The 16,966-nt window shown below is 40.1% G+C and overlaps 1 protein-coding gene across 2 annotated transcripts in view; it reads left to right on the top strand.

Moving 5' to 3' along the window:
* The window catches only part of STAT4 (signal transducer and activator of transcription 4), a 44,078-nt gene extending 28,379 nt beyond the window's left edge, over positions 1–15,699 (top strand). The window contains exons 13-24 of one of the 2 annotated variants that reach the window (XM_040604476.1): positions 69–162; positions 1,002–1,046; positions 4,303–4,386; positions 4,655–4,753; positions 5,974–6,109; positions 7,805–7,857; positions 8,648–8,742; positions 9,178–9,314; positions 9,729–9,920; positions 11,173–11,239; positions 11,799–11,872; positions 14,074–15,699. In XM_040604476.1, coding sequence (XP_040460410.1) covers positions 69–162; positions 1,002–1,046; positions 4,303–4,386; positions 4,655–4,753; positions 5,974–6,109; positions 7,805–7,857; positions 8,648–8,742; positions 9,178–9,314; positions 9,729–9,920; positions 11,173–11,239; positions 11,799–11,865 — 1,069 coding nt within the window. In that variant the 3' untranslated portion in view covers positions 11,866–11,872; positions 14,074–15,699. Of the gene's footprint in view, positions 1–68; positions 163–1,001; positions 1,047–4,302; positions 4,387–4,654; positions 4,754–5,973; positions 6,110–7,804; positions 7,858–8,647; positions 8,743–9,177; positions 9,315–9,728; positions 9,921–11,172; positions 11,240–11,763; positions 11,873–14,073 lie in introns of both variants that reach the window. The other variant, XM_040604475.1, reaches the window with a different exon arrangement.
* Positions 15,700–16,966: the final 1,267 nt, after the last annotated feature.

Raw genomic sequence — 16,966 nt, 5'->3', positions numbered from 1 at the left:
AAGATCATATTTCTTAAATTATCCCACATGACTTTATCTGAGTACGTAAGTGTAATGTCCTCCCGTAGTAATCGTAGATTCGTTCTGTGCGGAACACACGTGAAAGCAATGAACATGGATGAATCCGCAAACGGAAGCCTGTCAGTAGAATTTCGACATTTGGTAAGTTTGACTGCTTTTGTCCTTGTCATGTACCTCTGATAAAGAGATAAAAAATTCTTTAAAAACTATGCAGGGACAACTGCATTACTGTCAAGCCTACACTCATTTTCTCGTTCCTTGTACAGAAAGTTTACTCCTATAACCTCTTTATCCCATTCCATACTTTATTACCTAAAATAAGACTGTATGTTTTCACAGAAACAACAAAGCAAATCCTAATTAATGCCAGAAAAGGAAAAGACTAATCATGGTGAATTACACAGCTTCTCAGAAACTGAGTTTTATTAAAAAAACCCAACCAACCAAATCTCCCAACAAGCCAACCAACCAACTAAAATACCAAAACCCAACCACCACCACCACCAATGCTTTAGATCTGGTTGAAATGAATGCCTGCAGTAACTGTCTTTCGGGAGACTAGAGTACCGCTTCTGTAACTTCTCTCATATCCCAGGGAGTCATGCTTTCTGACTAGACTCCTTCACCTATGGTGGGGTTTGGTTTTTTGGCTTAACCACGGATGCAGTGCATCAGTGCAGTTTTGCAAAAAGAGGTAGAGATCGGTGGCATTTAGTGCTTGTTTGGATTACATGCTTCACAAACACCCTAAATAATGCTTTGTTACATTAACTTAGTTTCTTAAAAAATCTTTAAAAATATCAAAAGACTATTCACTGAATAGACTTTTCAAGGCATAGTGTCAAAGCCTTCGTTACAGAGTATTTGTGTACTGTAAATAGAACTTTATCGTAAGAGCATCACAGTTACAAACTATGTTCTTTATATGTACTTCTGTCTATAGTTCCTTTGGCACATAAATATTGTTTTGCTTTATACAGCAACCCAAAGAAATGAAATCAAGTGCTGGAAGCAAAGGAAATGAGGTTTGTGCATTTATTTTATGTTATTTTTTATTACTCTCACAAGTATTTTAGATTAGATTTTATTTAGATCAAAGAGCAACCATAAGTTGTTAAATTTTGAAATACGTATTTTCCTTATAATAAGACCCAATTATCTTACAAGATTAAGTATGATGAGAACTTTTCAGAACTACTCATAGAAATTTTAATTATGTAGTTCACATTTCTATATTTAAAAAGTTACAGCAGAAGGTAGGAAGTAATAATCTGAGTATATACATTCCTCTGTAAGGCTGCCTATTTGGTAATTTACATTTTGAAAAAAACCCGAGGTTTTTGAGGTTTTTGTTGAAGCAACGTTTCCTAGAGGAACGGTTCTTTAAATGCATATTCCGTTGACCAAGTTCACAGCTGAAGTAAGGGTAAAATTAGATTCGCATGGGAGAAGTTTGTGTGCCTCAGCCAGGACTGCATGTGCTGGGGTGACCAGTGCCCCCGCACCGGCGGGGGGCTCCCCTCTGGCACTGGCACTGCACTGTGGCACCCCAGCCCTAAAACCAGCCGGTGCTTGGCAGCACCCAGATTTCAGACACATCCACGTGCCGCCTGGCAGACGAGGTGGAACGCTATTGCAAGGGCGTGCTTCCTAGCGGAGGAGCCTAAACCCGCACGTTCTTGCTTTAACGGAGGCCAGAGATCAGAAGTGTTGGCGTCGGGGCTAACCCACACCCCAACACCGTGGCCCTGCACCGCAGAGCGCTCCTTCTGCCCCTGTGTGTCCCCCAGCACCCTGCACGTCCACACCACCGCCCCGTGCTCCCCCCCTGCCCAGCTTCTCACCCCTTCCTCGGCACCCGCGCAGCTTTACCCGACAGCCCCCTGCTCAGCTCCGGCTCCCTGCAAACCCCAAGTCCACTGTCTGCCCCAGACAAGAACCCGAATCACAGGCCAGAAAGCCCCTGCCCTCGTGCCCCCACCCTCGGCATCGCCAGCACGAGGGGGACAGAGAACCACATCGCATCCAGCAGCTGGAGGTGGCAGGCAGGGGGGCAAAGGCACGAGCACACCCAGACCCGAGGGTGGCCGGGGACCGTCGCTGCGCATCTGACCTTGCTACTGAACAGCAAAAACCTGCAGATAAATCTCTGACTGAAGCCGTCTCTGCCAACACTACCAGAATAATTAGTGTCTCCCAAGGTAACTGCAGCCCTAAGAAGCTTCTATGAACGCCACCTACTGACATAGGAAACGAAACGGCCTGTACTGGTTTAAGGTGTCTCCACACCAGTATAACTTTTTTTGTCACAGTAGAAGCACTGAGGGTAAAGTTTTATTGACAAATTTCAAAAAAAGATTTCAAACCCAATAAAATCACTCGTATCACAGCCCACATAGATAAGAGTTATACAAACACAAAAGTTACTACAAGTAGTATTGAAGTACAAAGCAAGGGTGCAATCAGCATGGGGAATTTTAACCAAACACCTAAAGCAGAAGGTACTTGTGCACGCTTCACTCGGTTTTCTGCACGGAGTAACTTGCAACCTGATTAGCAAGACTGAAACTCAAGGCTCCCCACCCGGTTACTTTGCCACTTGCAGAGTCATTTGCATGGAGACAAGCAAATGCAAAAACGTAGGTGTAAAAATGTTGGCACTCTGCTTTTGGTAGCATTTTACTCCCCCTTTCACATATTGTGCTTTTATATCTATAAAAACATAGGGCTGTGGACCATTAGGGCAGCTGAGCAGCGACATGGTTCACTGCTAACTGATTTCCTCAAACAGCCTCTCCTTGGTCAAATCAGGCTGGGAAGTCATGATTAAAAAAACCAGCCACAATGTGTTCGTGCTATTAACAGCAACCATAGTAATTTCAAAACTTGGTTTGTTATAGGATTTTAGTAAGTGGAGATTGTAGTCGTTAAATATGAGTTGCCTCATAAAAAAAATGTGGAAGCTCTGTATTTGAGATTATTTGTCCTTTCACATAGATATGGCTGTTTGCCTAGCTGGTCTTTCTATAAGAAAAAATGAAGATTTTGCAAAATCAGAATGCAGAGGAGTGGAAAGGGGAGTTTCACCAACACTTTTCAACTTTGTGCCCACAATACAGGTTGAGCTGGATTGATTCTACCTGTATGAAGACATTTGAACTCATTTGATGGATGTTTCATGTAAAAGCCTTCAGCTCTAAGCTGGATTTTCCCTTTGCAAGGCAGATTATTATTCAGATGCCTGAGGATCTCCTGTGGTCTCAGTCTCTCATTTATACAGGATCTTTTATTGCAGCAGCCTGTACCTGTGCTGCAGGAGGGGCTCCATGGGAAAGATAAGGCCACAAGGCACTTTCCCAAGGAACGGTTTTATTTTACATTGGCTGACAGCAGAGTATTTCAGTAAATGGAAGCATTTTGATCTCAGATTTTTTATTGGGATTTTATTTTTTTTAAGTCTGACAACACAAATATGTGATGGAGAGGGGAAAACCACAACAAGAAATGGGGAAAGGACAAATAGATATTTATATTTTAACTTCTGGGGGTGGAAATGTATTTCAAAAGATCTCTTTCCCAAGAGGCAGAGATATGCATCTTTACAGAGCCATGCTGGTTTGTAATCAAAACAAAAGACTTGTACTACAAACCTTAATCAACTATGACAGATATTTTTTTTTTTTTCATCCAAGAAAAGCTTGGGGTTTTTTTAATACCAGATTTACTATGGATTAATTAATTAGGCCTCTACTCCTTCAACTAGTACTGTCTAAGTATGTTTAAAACAAACCTGTGATCCCAGATGAGGGTCTACACGTCATTAAAACTGTGGCTTTTTGTTTTATTTCCGGTTTGTTTCTCCTGGAAGCTTGACATCTCTGTTTAAACTGGAATTGTCAGTCAGTAAAGAAACGTCAGGAAAAGTTGAGACAATCTTTATGAGTCACAAAAAAGAATGTGAACTTTTTGCGTATGAATCTGTGTTTTAAAGCATCATTTTAGAAGAAGTTAAAAGCAAAAGTTAAAAGTGTAAAAGCATCGCTTTAACAATGTCAAGGGGTTTTTAGGTTCATCAGAAAAGAACATCCACTAGACTTCTGGACTAACTTAATGCCAAAATAAAACAAATAATTTATTTCCTTCACTTCCCTCTTTTCCTTTTCTGCTTATATATTTGCTACATGTTTTCTTTCAAAGTTGTGTTATCTCAGCAGTCAGATGACTAAAACAGTGTTAAATGACAACTGCATTCACAGTTTTATAACCTGCTTACTTCCTCAGGGCCCTCACATGGTGACAGAGGAACTGCACTCCATCAGCTTTGAAACACAGGTCTGCCTGTATGGATTGACTATAAATCTGGAAGTGAGTATTCCAGCCAGATTTTCTAGGGCAAGAATAAAAATCATTTTCTAGCAGCTTATAGAACCGCCGCCGTGTTGGGCTGGACCGCAGGTCCGTCTATCCTAGGTGCTACCTTCAGCGGTAACCATAAGCAGACCCAAGATTTCCAGAAGTTCTGGACAGAAGTGTACACTTCAGGAAGGAAGAGGGGGCGAAAAAAGCAAAGCATAACACAGCGTTAACACTTTCCTTTGCTGCATTTACATACCGCATTCATTCTTTCTACCAGACCAGCTCTTTGCCTGTGGTGATGATTTCCAATGTCAGCCAACTACCCAACGCATGGGCTTCTATTATTTGGTACAATCTGTCAACCAACGATCCTCAGGTAAGTCTTCAGTATGCAAGTACCACCCTTCTGCATTTTCATGTTTCTATTATTTGGTTACCAAATATATTAGTTATAAAAATGTTGTGTTTCCCTCTGAAACTGGCCTTATTTTTTTCACATACAGAGTTACCAACGTAGTATTTTAATGTTGTTTGCTTCACCATTTGTTCCCTGCCCAGATATGAAACCACATGAACACTTAGCCTTCCCTTTTGCAGGCTAAAGCAGTAGTTTTTAAACTAAGAAAAGGTGATAGCCCTTCTCCACAACTTTTCTAATTTGAATATGGATGCAGCTGACCAAAACTGTACACGGTACAGAATAAATCTACTAGTACAATTCAAAAGTAGGTGTATAGGTGGGGGGTCTGTAATGTGCTTAACTGCTGCTTTCCCTCATACGTTTTATAGGAGCTAGTGCTTTCTATGGAGAAGATTGTAAGTGTCAAGTAGCCCTTTCTACTGGCTCCAACTGTGAGCAAAAGCAAAATTGTTCTTTCTCAGCTCCAGCTGGCTCAGCACATATTTCAGATTCAGTTGCTGTTACTCTGCAGGTTGTAGAACAGTGGTGTCAATAGCTCTCAGGCTTTCAGCTGGGGATTAGCAGTCACATAGATGTTCAGAGGAGAGAAAGGGTAAGACAGTTTACAGTGGCGTGCACCTAGGAGTGATGGGAGGCCAGCTGACCAGCAGCCTGGACTGCGTGATCACTCCGTGATACTTCAGAGAGTTTTTGCAGTCCTCAGGATGGTCATTACGTGTACAGTCCAGAAACCAAATGAAAAAAACTAAGATGAGCCAAACGATCTAACAACATACCGCTGTATAAGGGTGTAACAATTTAAGATTCCCATGCACCAAGCTTGACAAGTGAGAGTATCTGCATTTAGTGGACAGGATTTAAGCATATTTTCACTGTCTTAACATTCGATACTGTCAGAAGCACAGCAAGGTATTTCATCATCCAAGATGCACGCACAGACTCTTGCTTTCTCTAGGAGTCTCGCCCTAAGCTCCGCTCGGGCACCCCGGTGGACCTCGCTGGTGGCTGCAGGTGGGAGGGCCAGCACATATTTGCTCCAGTGTATCCATCCCACACACCTCATTTTTAACATTTCCAGATTGTGCTCAAGTACAAGTACTTGCAGCCTTCTTTCACAGCCTGCAGTGTATTTCACGGTTGCTAACTCTCTAAACAAAGCACTAATTCTGTTGCAGAATTTATCATTCTTCAACAATCCCCCTGCTGCCACTTTAAGTCAGCTCTTAGAAGTACTGAGCTGGCAGTTTTCATCGTATGTTGGTCGTGGACTCAATTCCGAGCAGCTCAACATGCTGGCAGAGAAGCTTGTGGGTAAGTGTGTAGAAATACACAGATTTTATTTGCTTTGGGCTCTTATCTTGATAGTTACAGGTAACGACTTCAAACGTGTTGTGGTTTAACCCCAGCCAGCAACTAAGCCCCACACAGCTGCTCCCTCACTCCCCCCCGGTGAGGTGGGAGAGAGCACTGGAAGGGTAAAAGTGAGAAAACTCGTGGGTTGAGATAAAGACAGTGTAATAGGTAAAGCAAAAGCCGCGTGCGCAAGCAAAGCCAAGCAAGGCATGCATTCACCACTGCCCACGGGCAGGCAGGGGCTCAGCCATCCCAGGAGAGCTGGGCTCCAGTGCACAGAACTGGGACTTGGCGAGACAGATAACATCACTTCAGACATCCCCCCCCCTTCTTTCCTTGCTTCCTTCCCCAGCTTTATGTGCTGCACGTGATGTCCTATGACACAGAATATCCCTTGGGTCAATTGGGGTCCACTGTCTCAGCTGTGTCCCCTCCCAACTCCTCGTGTCCCCCAGCCTCCTTGCTGGTGGGGTGAGGAGCAGAAAAGCCCTTGGCTCGCTGTAAGCGCTGCTCGCAATAACAAAAACATCCCTGAATTATCAATGCTTTTTTCAGCACAAAAACCAAAACACAGCCCATAGCAGCTACTATGCAGGTCAGCTCTGTCGCAGCTAAAATCAGCATAGCATGACCTCTGCTTCCAGAGCTGGTGTCAAAAATGCCACAATGACATTTTTTTTCTTTAAAGAAAAGCACGCGTCAGCTTATTCTTACCACAAAGTGATTCAACTTCTGAACTTCCAAGCTGCTAAGCTGAAGAAAGAGGGCATCAGAGTCACACTGAACTGCGATGTTATTTTGTTTCCTTAGCAAGTAATTATCTCTTGCATCTGAAATCAAAAGGAAGTCTTTCTGCTTGGTTGGTTGGTTCAGGTTTTGTTTCATTTTAAATACCCGTCCTTGTGAGTGTATTTAGTTCTGGGACCCATCCTGCACTGGTGACAGCACAGCAAAGAGGCCCTGTACCTTCAGCAAGATGAACTGTTGAACCTTGGGTCTGTCCCCCAGAAAGGAGAGGTGTTAGGGAAAGCTGGCAGGAGAAAAGAAAGCTTTATCTGTTTCTGGAGAAGAAATAATTATAAAATATATTGTGAGCTGCAAGAAACCCCAAGCTGAGGGTAACGATACCTCTACTGCCAGGTGAGAACAGAAGCATTTGTCAAAGACAGGGGAGAATCTCTGCTCTTGTTGTTTTCAAAAGCTGGGAAGCAAAGATGGTTTCCTTGGGTAACAGTCACTTTTCCTGATGGTTTTTTTGAGATTTCATGCTGAGTGAAGGTAATGGAGTTGAGAGGTGCCATTGTAAATCAGCAAGAATCATAAGAAAGAAAACAAGTCATCTTAAAATACAGAAGCTCAAGAAAGAGCGAAGGCCAAGAGAAGTAACGCTCCAGCTAAAAACTAAAATTGCTTCTGCAACAGTGTGCTCAAAGTCCCAGACTACTTTAGGCAAATATTCCCAAAACTGCCATTATCAGCTGCTACAAAAGGATACAGAAAAAAAAAATAATTATCTACAGCCCCTCTGTATGTCCCTCCCATTCCCTCTCCAAGTCCAGCTGTACTGTACCCCACTCCCCCAGCTATACAGATACCAAGCTATATCTATTGCAAAACTTCAGAAAAATAGTCACTGTTTGGTGTTTTTTTCAGGACAACAAGTCAGTTACAATGATTATCAGCTGTCCTGGGCAAAGTTCTGCAAGGTACGGTTCCAAAAGTAAAACCAGAGTCTTACTGGCCACGCGCGTGCCTGTCTCTCTGATGCTACCGGTAAGATTCCCACTTGCCATACGTGGGACTTATAGCCCAGCACAATCACGTTACTTGTAAAAACCGAACTAGGAAAATAATATTTCCAGAAGTTTAAAACTTGATCTAAGAGATCTACTTAGTTACATTGCTACAGATACCAGAAACTGTCATTATAATGTGCCCCATATATTTCTGTAAATGAGCAACAGATTGTGCTATCAAAGCATACAGTACATTTTTCATCAAGCACACAGTAATTTCTTTCATACGCTCAGTTGTGACCTGAATTATTTCAAGTCAGTCAATACAGTCAGTATTTTTGATGAGGAACAGACAAGTTATTGAGAAAGAAGGGTAAATCTATTTTATAGATATTAACTAAATTATTTAAACAAGTATAGAACCTGGGAAAGAAATTAAACTTTCTCGCCATCGTTTCTCTCAAAACATCCTTCCATAACCAGGAGGAAACAACAAGTGCAATTTTTTTCTCTTGAAAAATGAGCCACTTCCAGTGCTTATCTTAACAATCAATTGGGTTTATGTCAGGCTGAAAGAGAGACATTACTTAAAACCAGCAGTTCAAATCTGTCACTCTCACCTGAACAAACTAGATTGTTCTTAAGAAACTGAGACAGCCGTGTCATGTGGATGTTGGGTAATAACACTCTCACAATTCTCGTGTGTGTCATGTCTGTTTGTGTTTTGGTTTGGGTTTTGTTGTTGTTTTTTAACCATTAGGAACATTTGCCTGGAAAGTCTTTTACCTTCTGGGTTTGGCTGGAAGCCATCCTGGACTTAATTAAAAAACACATACTTCCTCTTTGGATCGATGGGTGAGTGACAAGGAAACTGCTGTATATTGATCTCCCTCTGCTTTGTCTTTTTTCTTTACTGATCTCAGTTTTAGCTATGCAGAAGAGAATTTGCAAAGAGTCTAATACTTCTGTCTCCCACTTCTCATTTTTCCTTTCGGAATTTTTTGCCAAAAGGGAACACTCTTAGAAGTGCAGGTTTAGCTCTATTTATCAGTTCTCTCAGTGTACAGTAACGTACTGTGATAAATTTCATCATGCTTCATAGTACTGTGAGCTCACTGCCATACCCACACGTAAATCCCATGAAGCTTTCTTCACCGTTTCAAGACCATATAAAGCTTTTGTAACCAGGCTTTGAACGCCTATATAAAGTTTGGCCAGATGCACTGTGCAGATTGAAGTACATATTTTTTTCCCCAAAAAGTAAACCCATGATTTCCTGTTACACTTCAGGTACGTGATGGGATTTGTAAGCAAAGAGAAGGAACGAATTTTGCTCAAAGACAAGACACCAGGAACATTTTTATTAAGGTTCAGTGAAAGCAATCTGGGTGGAATTACCTTTACTTGGGTGGATCAGTTAGAAAACGGTAAGTATAGGTTTTTTTTAAAAGATAACATAAACCTCAACCCCTGCAATACACCATACAGGAGCCACAGTTTCTTTGGCTCAAACGTAAAATTTGTGTGTTACCATGTCTTAGTGTGGTTTTGGCAAGATACAAGTATCATATTTACTGAAACACAAACCAAAACTCTGAAACTCTACCTTCTCAATTCTTTGTATTAACTATTTAAGTTCGTTAGGAGGTGTACCTGCTCTACTGCAGGCTTTAAATTTGTTTCCACATGTGCAGAAAGTGTATCTTGAAAGATGCTAACATTGGTGTGAACAGGTAAAACCCACACCTGTGTAAACTGAAAAAAAAAGGCGAAAATACATTCCAGCTGCAGATGTTGATCTGCCGTTTATCAGCGGTGATGGTGCCTTTGTGTTTTTACAGGAGACGTAACATTTCATTCAGTGGAACCCTATAACAAAGGTCGCTTATCTGCACTGCCTTTTGCCGACATTCTGCGTGATTACAAAGTTATTATGGCAGACAACGTTCCTGAAAACCCTCTGAAGTATCTGTATCCAGACATTCCCAAAGATAAGGCCTTTGGCAAACACTACAGCTGTCAGCCAAATGAAGGTTGGGGTCCATTTCTCTGTTCACCCTTTCTGCAAAGCAGCTGCAAAGTCAAGAGGCCATTTGAGGAATGTGGGGAGAGGAGGAGGAGAGCAGATTAAGATGCCTCCCTTAATCAGCATCTTCAAGAGAATGGTTTTAACGTGTCTGTCACTTAGACAGCATCATTTTGTAAATATATCCCTGGACTCAGAGATTACATTAGAGGTGATGACAACAATATTTAAAAGAAGCTAAGAAATAGATGTTAGTGTAGGTAGAAAGAGTCCAAAAATAGGATATTTTTTTCCTGACCAGTGCTTGGCTGTTCAAAGGAGATGAAACTGAAAACTCATTCTGCTTATCAGCTTCATAATCATGTCACGCTGTAGTGTACTGTATCTGTAATTCCAAGGAAATTCTGTACTTTCCAAACAGCTTGGAAGACCGGCTTTATTTAATTTCATTCATTGGAACCCTACAACAAAGGTCACTTATCTGCACTGACTTTTGTCAACATAGTGCGCTATTACAAGGTTGTTCCAGCAGACAACATTCCTGAAAACCCATGGCGACTGCAATGGAACATACAAAAAGGCCAGACGAGCACGGGTCCAGATATTCAGGCCCATGCTCTTTCTTGCCCAAGTTACAAGACAGGCCATTTAGCTCAAACACTCCCTCTCAAAAACAACCGCAAAGCCTTGATTTTCTCAATAGTTAATACACCTTCTTCTGGACTTTCCATATAAAAGGTTACAATTCCGTTTGAATTCAAATTCCTACACTCAAAAATATTTGGAGGCCACAAACATTTTTCCTCTTCACTTTAATTCAGCGGGCTTTGCCTAATTCTCCAAAACTCTAAAAATATTACGTGTATGCTTAAAAAACATTGCTGAATCTGTACCTGTAGAGAGCGAGCTCCACGCAAGCATTTGCAGAACTGAAGTCTAGAGGCTCAGAAGTACCAAGCACGTAGAGTTATAGCATGTTTGCTTTTGAAGCCCTAACGAGACCTCTTTCATCCCTTGTGGTATTATATTCTGAGATGGCGAAACATATCAAGGGAACACAGTCAATTATGTGACTGAGATCTGAACTGAAAGACTAACCTCAGGAATTCCCCTCATTTTTATGGCTGCTTATTTAAGCATAAACAGGGATATTTCATTTTTAATACATTATGGTCTTTGGCACTTAAAGCAGATAATGAACTTCAAGTAAATAATAAAATTATCAGCCAATATTTAATTTCTCTAATATTTATTTCTAGTCTCAAAGCCCTCAGATGGAGGAGGCAAAGGTTACGTTCCTTCTGTATTTATCCCAGTCTCCAAAATGTAAGTACCCTTACAGATGTATTACACTTCAAATATCATTTTTATTAAATCTACATACTTTTTCAAAGTTTTCCCTGCCTCTCTTCCCCCATTCAAATAGTTCAGGGTAGCAACACATCATGTGTTTCTCTTTGGCCAAGGACGGCTAAAGACAAGAAAGGGAAGTAAAGAACTTCACTTCTACAGTGCTTTTCCCATCTGTGTGGCATAACATCTACAAAAATCGAATTCAGACTTTACGGTACTCTGATCTTTCTGTCTTTCTCTGTCTCCTTTTTCTCTCCAGCAGCTGATATTACAGAGCCAGGCTTATCCTCTCTTCCCTTGGTCCGATCTACATTTTTAAATGTATACCAGGTTGTTGGCATGTGGTTACAGGGCCACCAGCAAGCCTGAGTACAAGCTTAATTAACTTAATAAGCATTCACCATACTCCACTGCTATGCATCAAGTTAGAGGAATTTAGGTTGCTTTTAAGATTATTTTTGTGTTTTGTTCTCGTTTGTTTTTTTTTTTTTTTTAAGCTTAAATGATTCTACAGATCCACATTCTCCATCAGATCTTCTTCCAATGTCTCCAAGCGTTTATGCTGTGCTGAGAGAACACCTGAGTCCCACAGTGATTGAAACGGCCGTACGTTGTGACCTTTTCCATTCTTAAGTTACTACTAAGCAAATGGGGCATGTACAACACAGATGCTAGTTACTGCTGCTTGCAAAATTATGAAAAAAATAGACTTGTATTATATTCTGAATACCACTTTCATTATATTCTGAAACAATGGTGCTGACATGCCCTACTCTTAAGCGGGACAGGATCCTGCAAGCATACTTGAAAGGACTGTGTCATGTGAAATTGTCTGACTTGCTGGCCAATGAACCATGAATGCCATAAATCAAAGATCCCAGAGTTCTCGCACAAACAAAGCCTTCACACTGACAAATACATAACAATTACACTAATTCCATAAATAGCACAAAGGACTTGACTTGTTCAGGGAAGCTGCACAAGGAACATAAAAATTTCCAATTCAGCAAACTTGCACAACTTTTCCATGCTGCAAGTTTCTACATGGAGTACCAAAGTCAGAAATTAAAAGTCAACTAAAACATTTTTAGCAAGTAAAACTAATATTCACTAAGTATACCGAAAGATTGGGAAAATATTGTACCAAGGTCTTATTAAAAATATTTTCCTCTTTTACTTACTGACCAGAAACTGTGTTCTGAATCATCACAGCTCAGAGTATTTAGAGCACTGATGTATACCCACCGCGGGTTTGTCCAGCAGGCTTCTGTCAGGAAACACAGCAGTGGTTTGTCTTTAAGAGCTTTAAAAGAAACCCTCCTTTTTTAACATTGGCTCTCAATTTTCTTATGTTCAATGATTTATGTCTTAAAGTGGTTATGTATTTAAAAGCCTGTCAACTCCCCTCCAAATGCCTCTCTGTAAACACTCCTCCTCACACACAAACAGAACAAAACTAAACCAGAATCCTGACTGTCAATGACTGGAAACAAACTTAAACCTTATATACAAATAGAAGAGTTCTTTAATATACACCAAGCTGGAGATCTGTTCAAGAACAAAATATCTTTTTTTGCTTCTTCACCTTTTTCTCTGATAGCGCTCATGACAGACTAGTTCTTCAGCTAAAACTGAAATACTAGCCTGAAGGAAAATTCTGCGTTAAAAACTACCCCACCCAGTCTGAGAAATGTCCCTACTCATCTGTTTGGTTTACACATGTGAGAACACTTCTGACCTTCTAAACTGCATCTGTGAACTATGTACGCATTTGCATTTCCCAAAGTTTCAGCAGTGAAAATAATAGTTGACATTGCTTTTGTTAATCATCAGCCTTCAAATGTTTTTAGTTTCTTTTAGCATGCACAGTAATTCTCAAGGAAGCTCCATCCAGAGCTCCCAAACAAGCTGTGACCGTTGCAATCTTTTGGGGTCATAACCGCACAAAAAGAACATGTTTGGTGATGAATTGGGAGTCTCAAATACAAACGTTGCAATTTTTCAGGGTGCTAGAGAAGTGGTTCAGTGCTGCTAGATGGTAGGGGAATTTTTGGAGGCTTTTACTAGAAATGTTTTCAAGTTCTACAAATTGGAGGACAAACTACAAAACTACAAAAATACAAAACTACAAAAATCCTACAAAAATAGTTTTGTAAGGTTTTTAAGGAGTTCCTTCCTTCCTTTTTCCATTATATTTACCTTGCTAAACAGAAATGAAGAAAATACATAGTTTTATTCTTTATCACTCCAAATTCACACAACAATCTCCCCTGGTGAAGAGCTTGCCAAGCACAGTACGCAGACAATCTGCGTTAAAGCAATACTTTTTCCTCCATGAGATGCCAATAAAAAAGCACCATGTGAGATGCAGAGAACAAGAGTGAAATCTGCAGCAGGACTATATCCTACAGCTCCATAACTCAGTCTTGGCAAGATGTACTTTCTGCAGTCTTGCTGAATTCCCCTCTATTGCCCCCCTCTGCAGATTCCCCTACCCATCAGGAAAACAAGCCTCCAGTAAGAACCCTGCTATACATACCCATAGGCTGCAAGAATCACAGAGGTTCATATAAAAATATATACAATTTTTATTGTAAGAGTTTGCCATGCAGTGCTTTCTAATCAGCATTCCTGTATTTTGTGAAGAACTAGTAACAGGATGCTCAGATCCTTATCAATTTTTGTTAGTTACACGATCAAAATGACACTGCAGCAACCTTTAGTCAGAGACAGTTTCATTTGTGGTTGTTTTTGAATGAACAGCAGTAACTGCCATGAGAATAATCTTTTCCCTTCTTTTCTTCTAGCTGAGTTCTCCTTATTCAACTGACTGAAGCTCACATATTGGAAAAATAAGTAATCATGCAAACACTGGATGCGTTAAAGATGCAGTAATTTTTTTTTTTCATCATCTTTGTAAATCAGCATTTCCTGGAAACCATTATGATGTTACTCTTGGGCCTCTTTCTGTTATCAGCACTCTCTAAACCAGAAATCTTCTCAGGGATTACAAATAGCCTCAAAATTGTTATTGTCACTGATACATAGCCAAATCCTTCCCAGCTTGGAAGTCGTTTGACTTTAGTGGGGTCCAGCAGGGATAAATTTTACTTGCAGAATTGCTGTAAATATGAGACTGTAAGAACAAAATGTTTTGCTTCTGAGAACAGCATATAAGGATAACTAAAGACATTAATGTGTTCAAGGAAATTAGGATTTATTATGTTGAATGTTTTCTCTTTAATCATCATCATGCACTCCACTGGTTTAGCTTTAGTTTTAAAATAAAGATTCTCGTCTCCCTGAATTTGAACATCCCATAGGTGTCTGGGGTTTGCTTTTTTCCAAAGATAAACTTATCTTCAGCATAGGTTTTTATCTGCTACCACAGCAGAAGTTGCAGAAGGCAGGCAGGCAGACAAGGCTGGGAAGAAAAGGGAGTTCCAGAAGGGAAACAGACACAAAACTTAGGGTGGTGAAAAGGCTGGCTTCATTTTGCTAATGGAAGAGAGGGTTAGTAAAACTCGCCCCTCTCACAAAATAATTGTAGAAGTAAATGTGGTTTTGCATGAAGCACTCAGATACTACAACAAGTACTATTGTAAAAGTCTATAAAGAAAAAATCCTGATCTGACAGAGTTTGGATACTATCTGGTAAACATGGACTGGAAAGCACAGTTTTAAAAAATAGTTACTGAAGAGCTGCAGCATTTGCTGACCACTGGGCAATTTATGCTACATGACAGAATATTACACCCTGGTCAGAGACTCATTTAATAAGCAGAATAACTAGTTTTTGTATAAATGGTAAATTGCCTTTTACTATTTTTTTTTCCTTTCAGGCACTGTTTATTGCTGGGTTTGGGTTGTTTGGTTTTGTTGTTGTTTTTTCCCTCCTAATATTATCCCTAAAACCTCTGTTAAGAGAATAATAAACAGGCAATTCCAAGATTGCTGTATCTCATATATGAAGGCTCATTCGAGATTTAATTCTTGTCTGCAGAATACATAGTTAATGTGTGCAAAGTTTTAAAAATACATACAGTTGAGCATTTGCATCTTACAGTCTTCTTGAGTAGGTACAAACTAGACATCTGAGATGAAAGCCTCCTTGAATCGGACCTGGATATTACTTTCATTTCTCCTTTTTTACTCACTCCTCTTCCTGATGCTATTGACGTTCGTTGAATGCAAGTGAATGGAAACAGGAAAATGTGGTATTCCTGTGATACATGGGAGTAATTCTAAACTAACAAACACATCTCTGTTTGTGAATCTGGGTGACTGAAAGCAAGCTGCAGATAATTCATTTTCTCTCAGAAAGCATCATGTATAAATAATTTTCCAAAACAACAGGAGCAATGGTGTATATAGTTTGGTAACATCTGTAATTTATATGACCAGCATGAATAAAAACAGATTTTTGGCTTAAAGTTGCATGCCTGGACTTCTGTGGAATTTTTTCAAAATACAACAAAAATAGTCTTGCCTTTTTTTTTTTTTTTTTTTTTTTGTTGATCTCAAGTCTGAACGTCAAGCAGTAACACAAACTTCTAAACCAGCAAGCCTAACTTCACCTCGCATCAGTTCTTGCATTCTTTTCATTCTAACCTGTTCTCACGGTCTTAATACAAACAAGATGGTGAGTACCCTATACTTTTGACCATCTCAACCTCTTAAGTAACGTAAAAAAGGTCCAGACATGGCAGATGTGAAACAACCTTCTCCCTCCTTCCTCCCTACTCGGTGTGCAACGCAACTCTTCAAGACTCTCAAGTATTGACTTCAACACACTATATTTTGTGTTGCTGAGTAGCATCATGGAGCAGGTTTTGGCATTACAGTTTCTCCTAGTTTTAAAACAGATTTTGCAAGGGGTAGATTTAACATTTAATTGAGAGGCATAGGACTTCAAATCAGTTCACTACTTTAAAGAAAAGATTGGAGTCATTTTCTGCAAGGTAATATATACAGTGCAAGCCTCCTTCCATTAAAGAGTAAGATTTTCTGTCTTTATGCCACTATGAGTAAGAATAGGGTTCTCTAGTGAAATGATGGGGGTGGGAGGTAAGAAAAACACACAGATTCTTCAAATACAGCCAGGAGAAACGAAACATCTGCTTTTAAGTACTTTTACTAACTGTGCTTGTGCTTTCACTGTGTTTTGCAGCAACAAATGAAAAAAGAAATTGTGTGATTGTTTTGTGCTGTGTCTTGCTGCATCACCACAGTGATTCCAATTTAAAAAAAAAAAGTGCAAACTGCCAGTTACCTTCAACTACAGCTTTTATTTATACCCACATACACTACTTGGTAGCATTTCATGCCATATTACCAAACAGACCTTGTACTTCTTTCTTCCATGGACTAAGACTTATCTCCTCCGAGGACAGAGGAGAATACAACAGATACTGAAGAAGGTCCAAGTACCCTGGAGATCTGTATGAAAGCCTGGGTGTTCATTCTTCCAGTCTTTGTTGGCACTTCATACACAAGACAGAAACCAAGACCACACGTGTCTAAGTAGCAGTAACAGTGTCCTAACAAATAAGACTTCTGCAAGAAAGGCGACATAAAGGGAATCTTCTAATCAAAATACATTTTCCTGAGAAGAAAATACTCAACAAATGCCAGGAACAATTGAAACAATCAGCTGCCTGCAGTTTATAAACACTTAGTTTCTGTAACTTACATGGATAT

The sequence above is a fragment of the Falco naumanni genome, chromosome 8 (assembly GCF_017639655.2).
Source record: "Falco naumanni isolate bFalNau1 chromosome 8, bFalNau1.pat, whole genome shotgun sequence".
In the NCBI taxonomy this organism is placed as follows: Eukaryota; Metazoa; Chordata; class Aves; order Falconiformes; family Falconidae; genus Falco; species Falco naumanni.
This window is presented reverse-complemented; position numbering and strand designations above follow the sequence as displayed.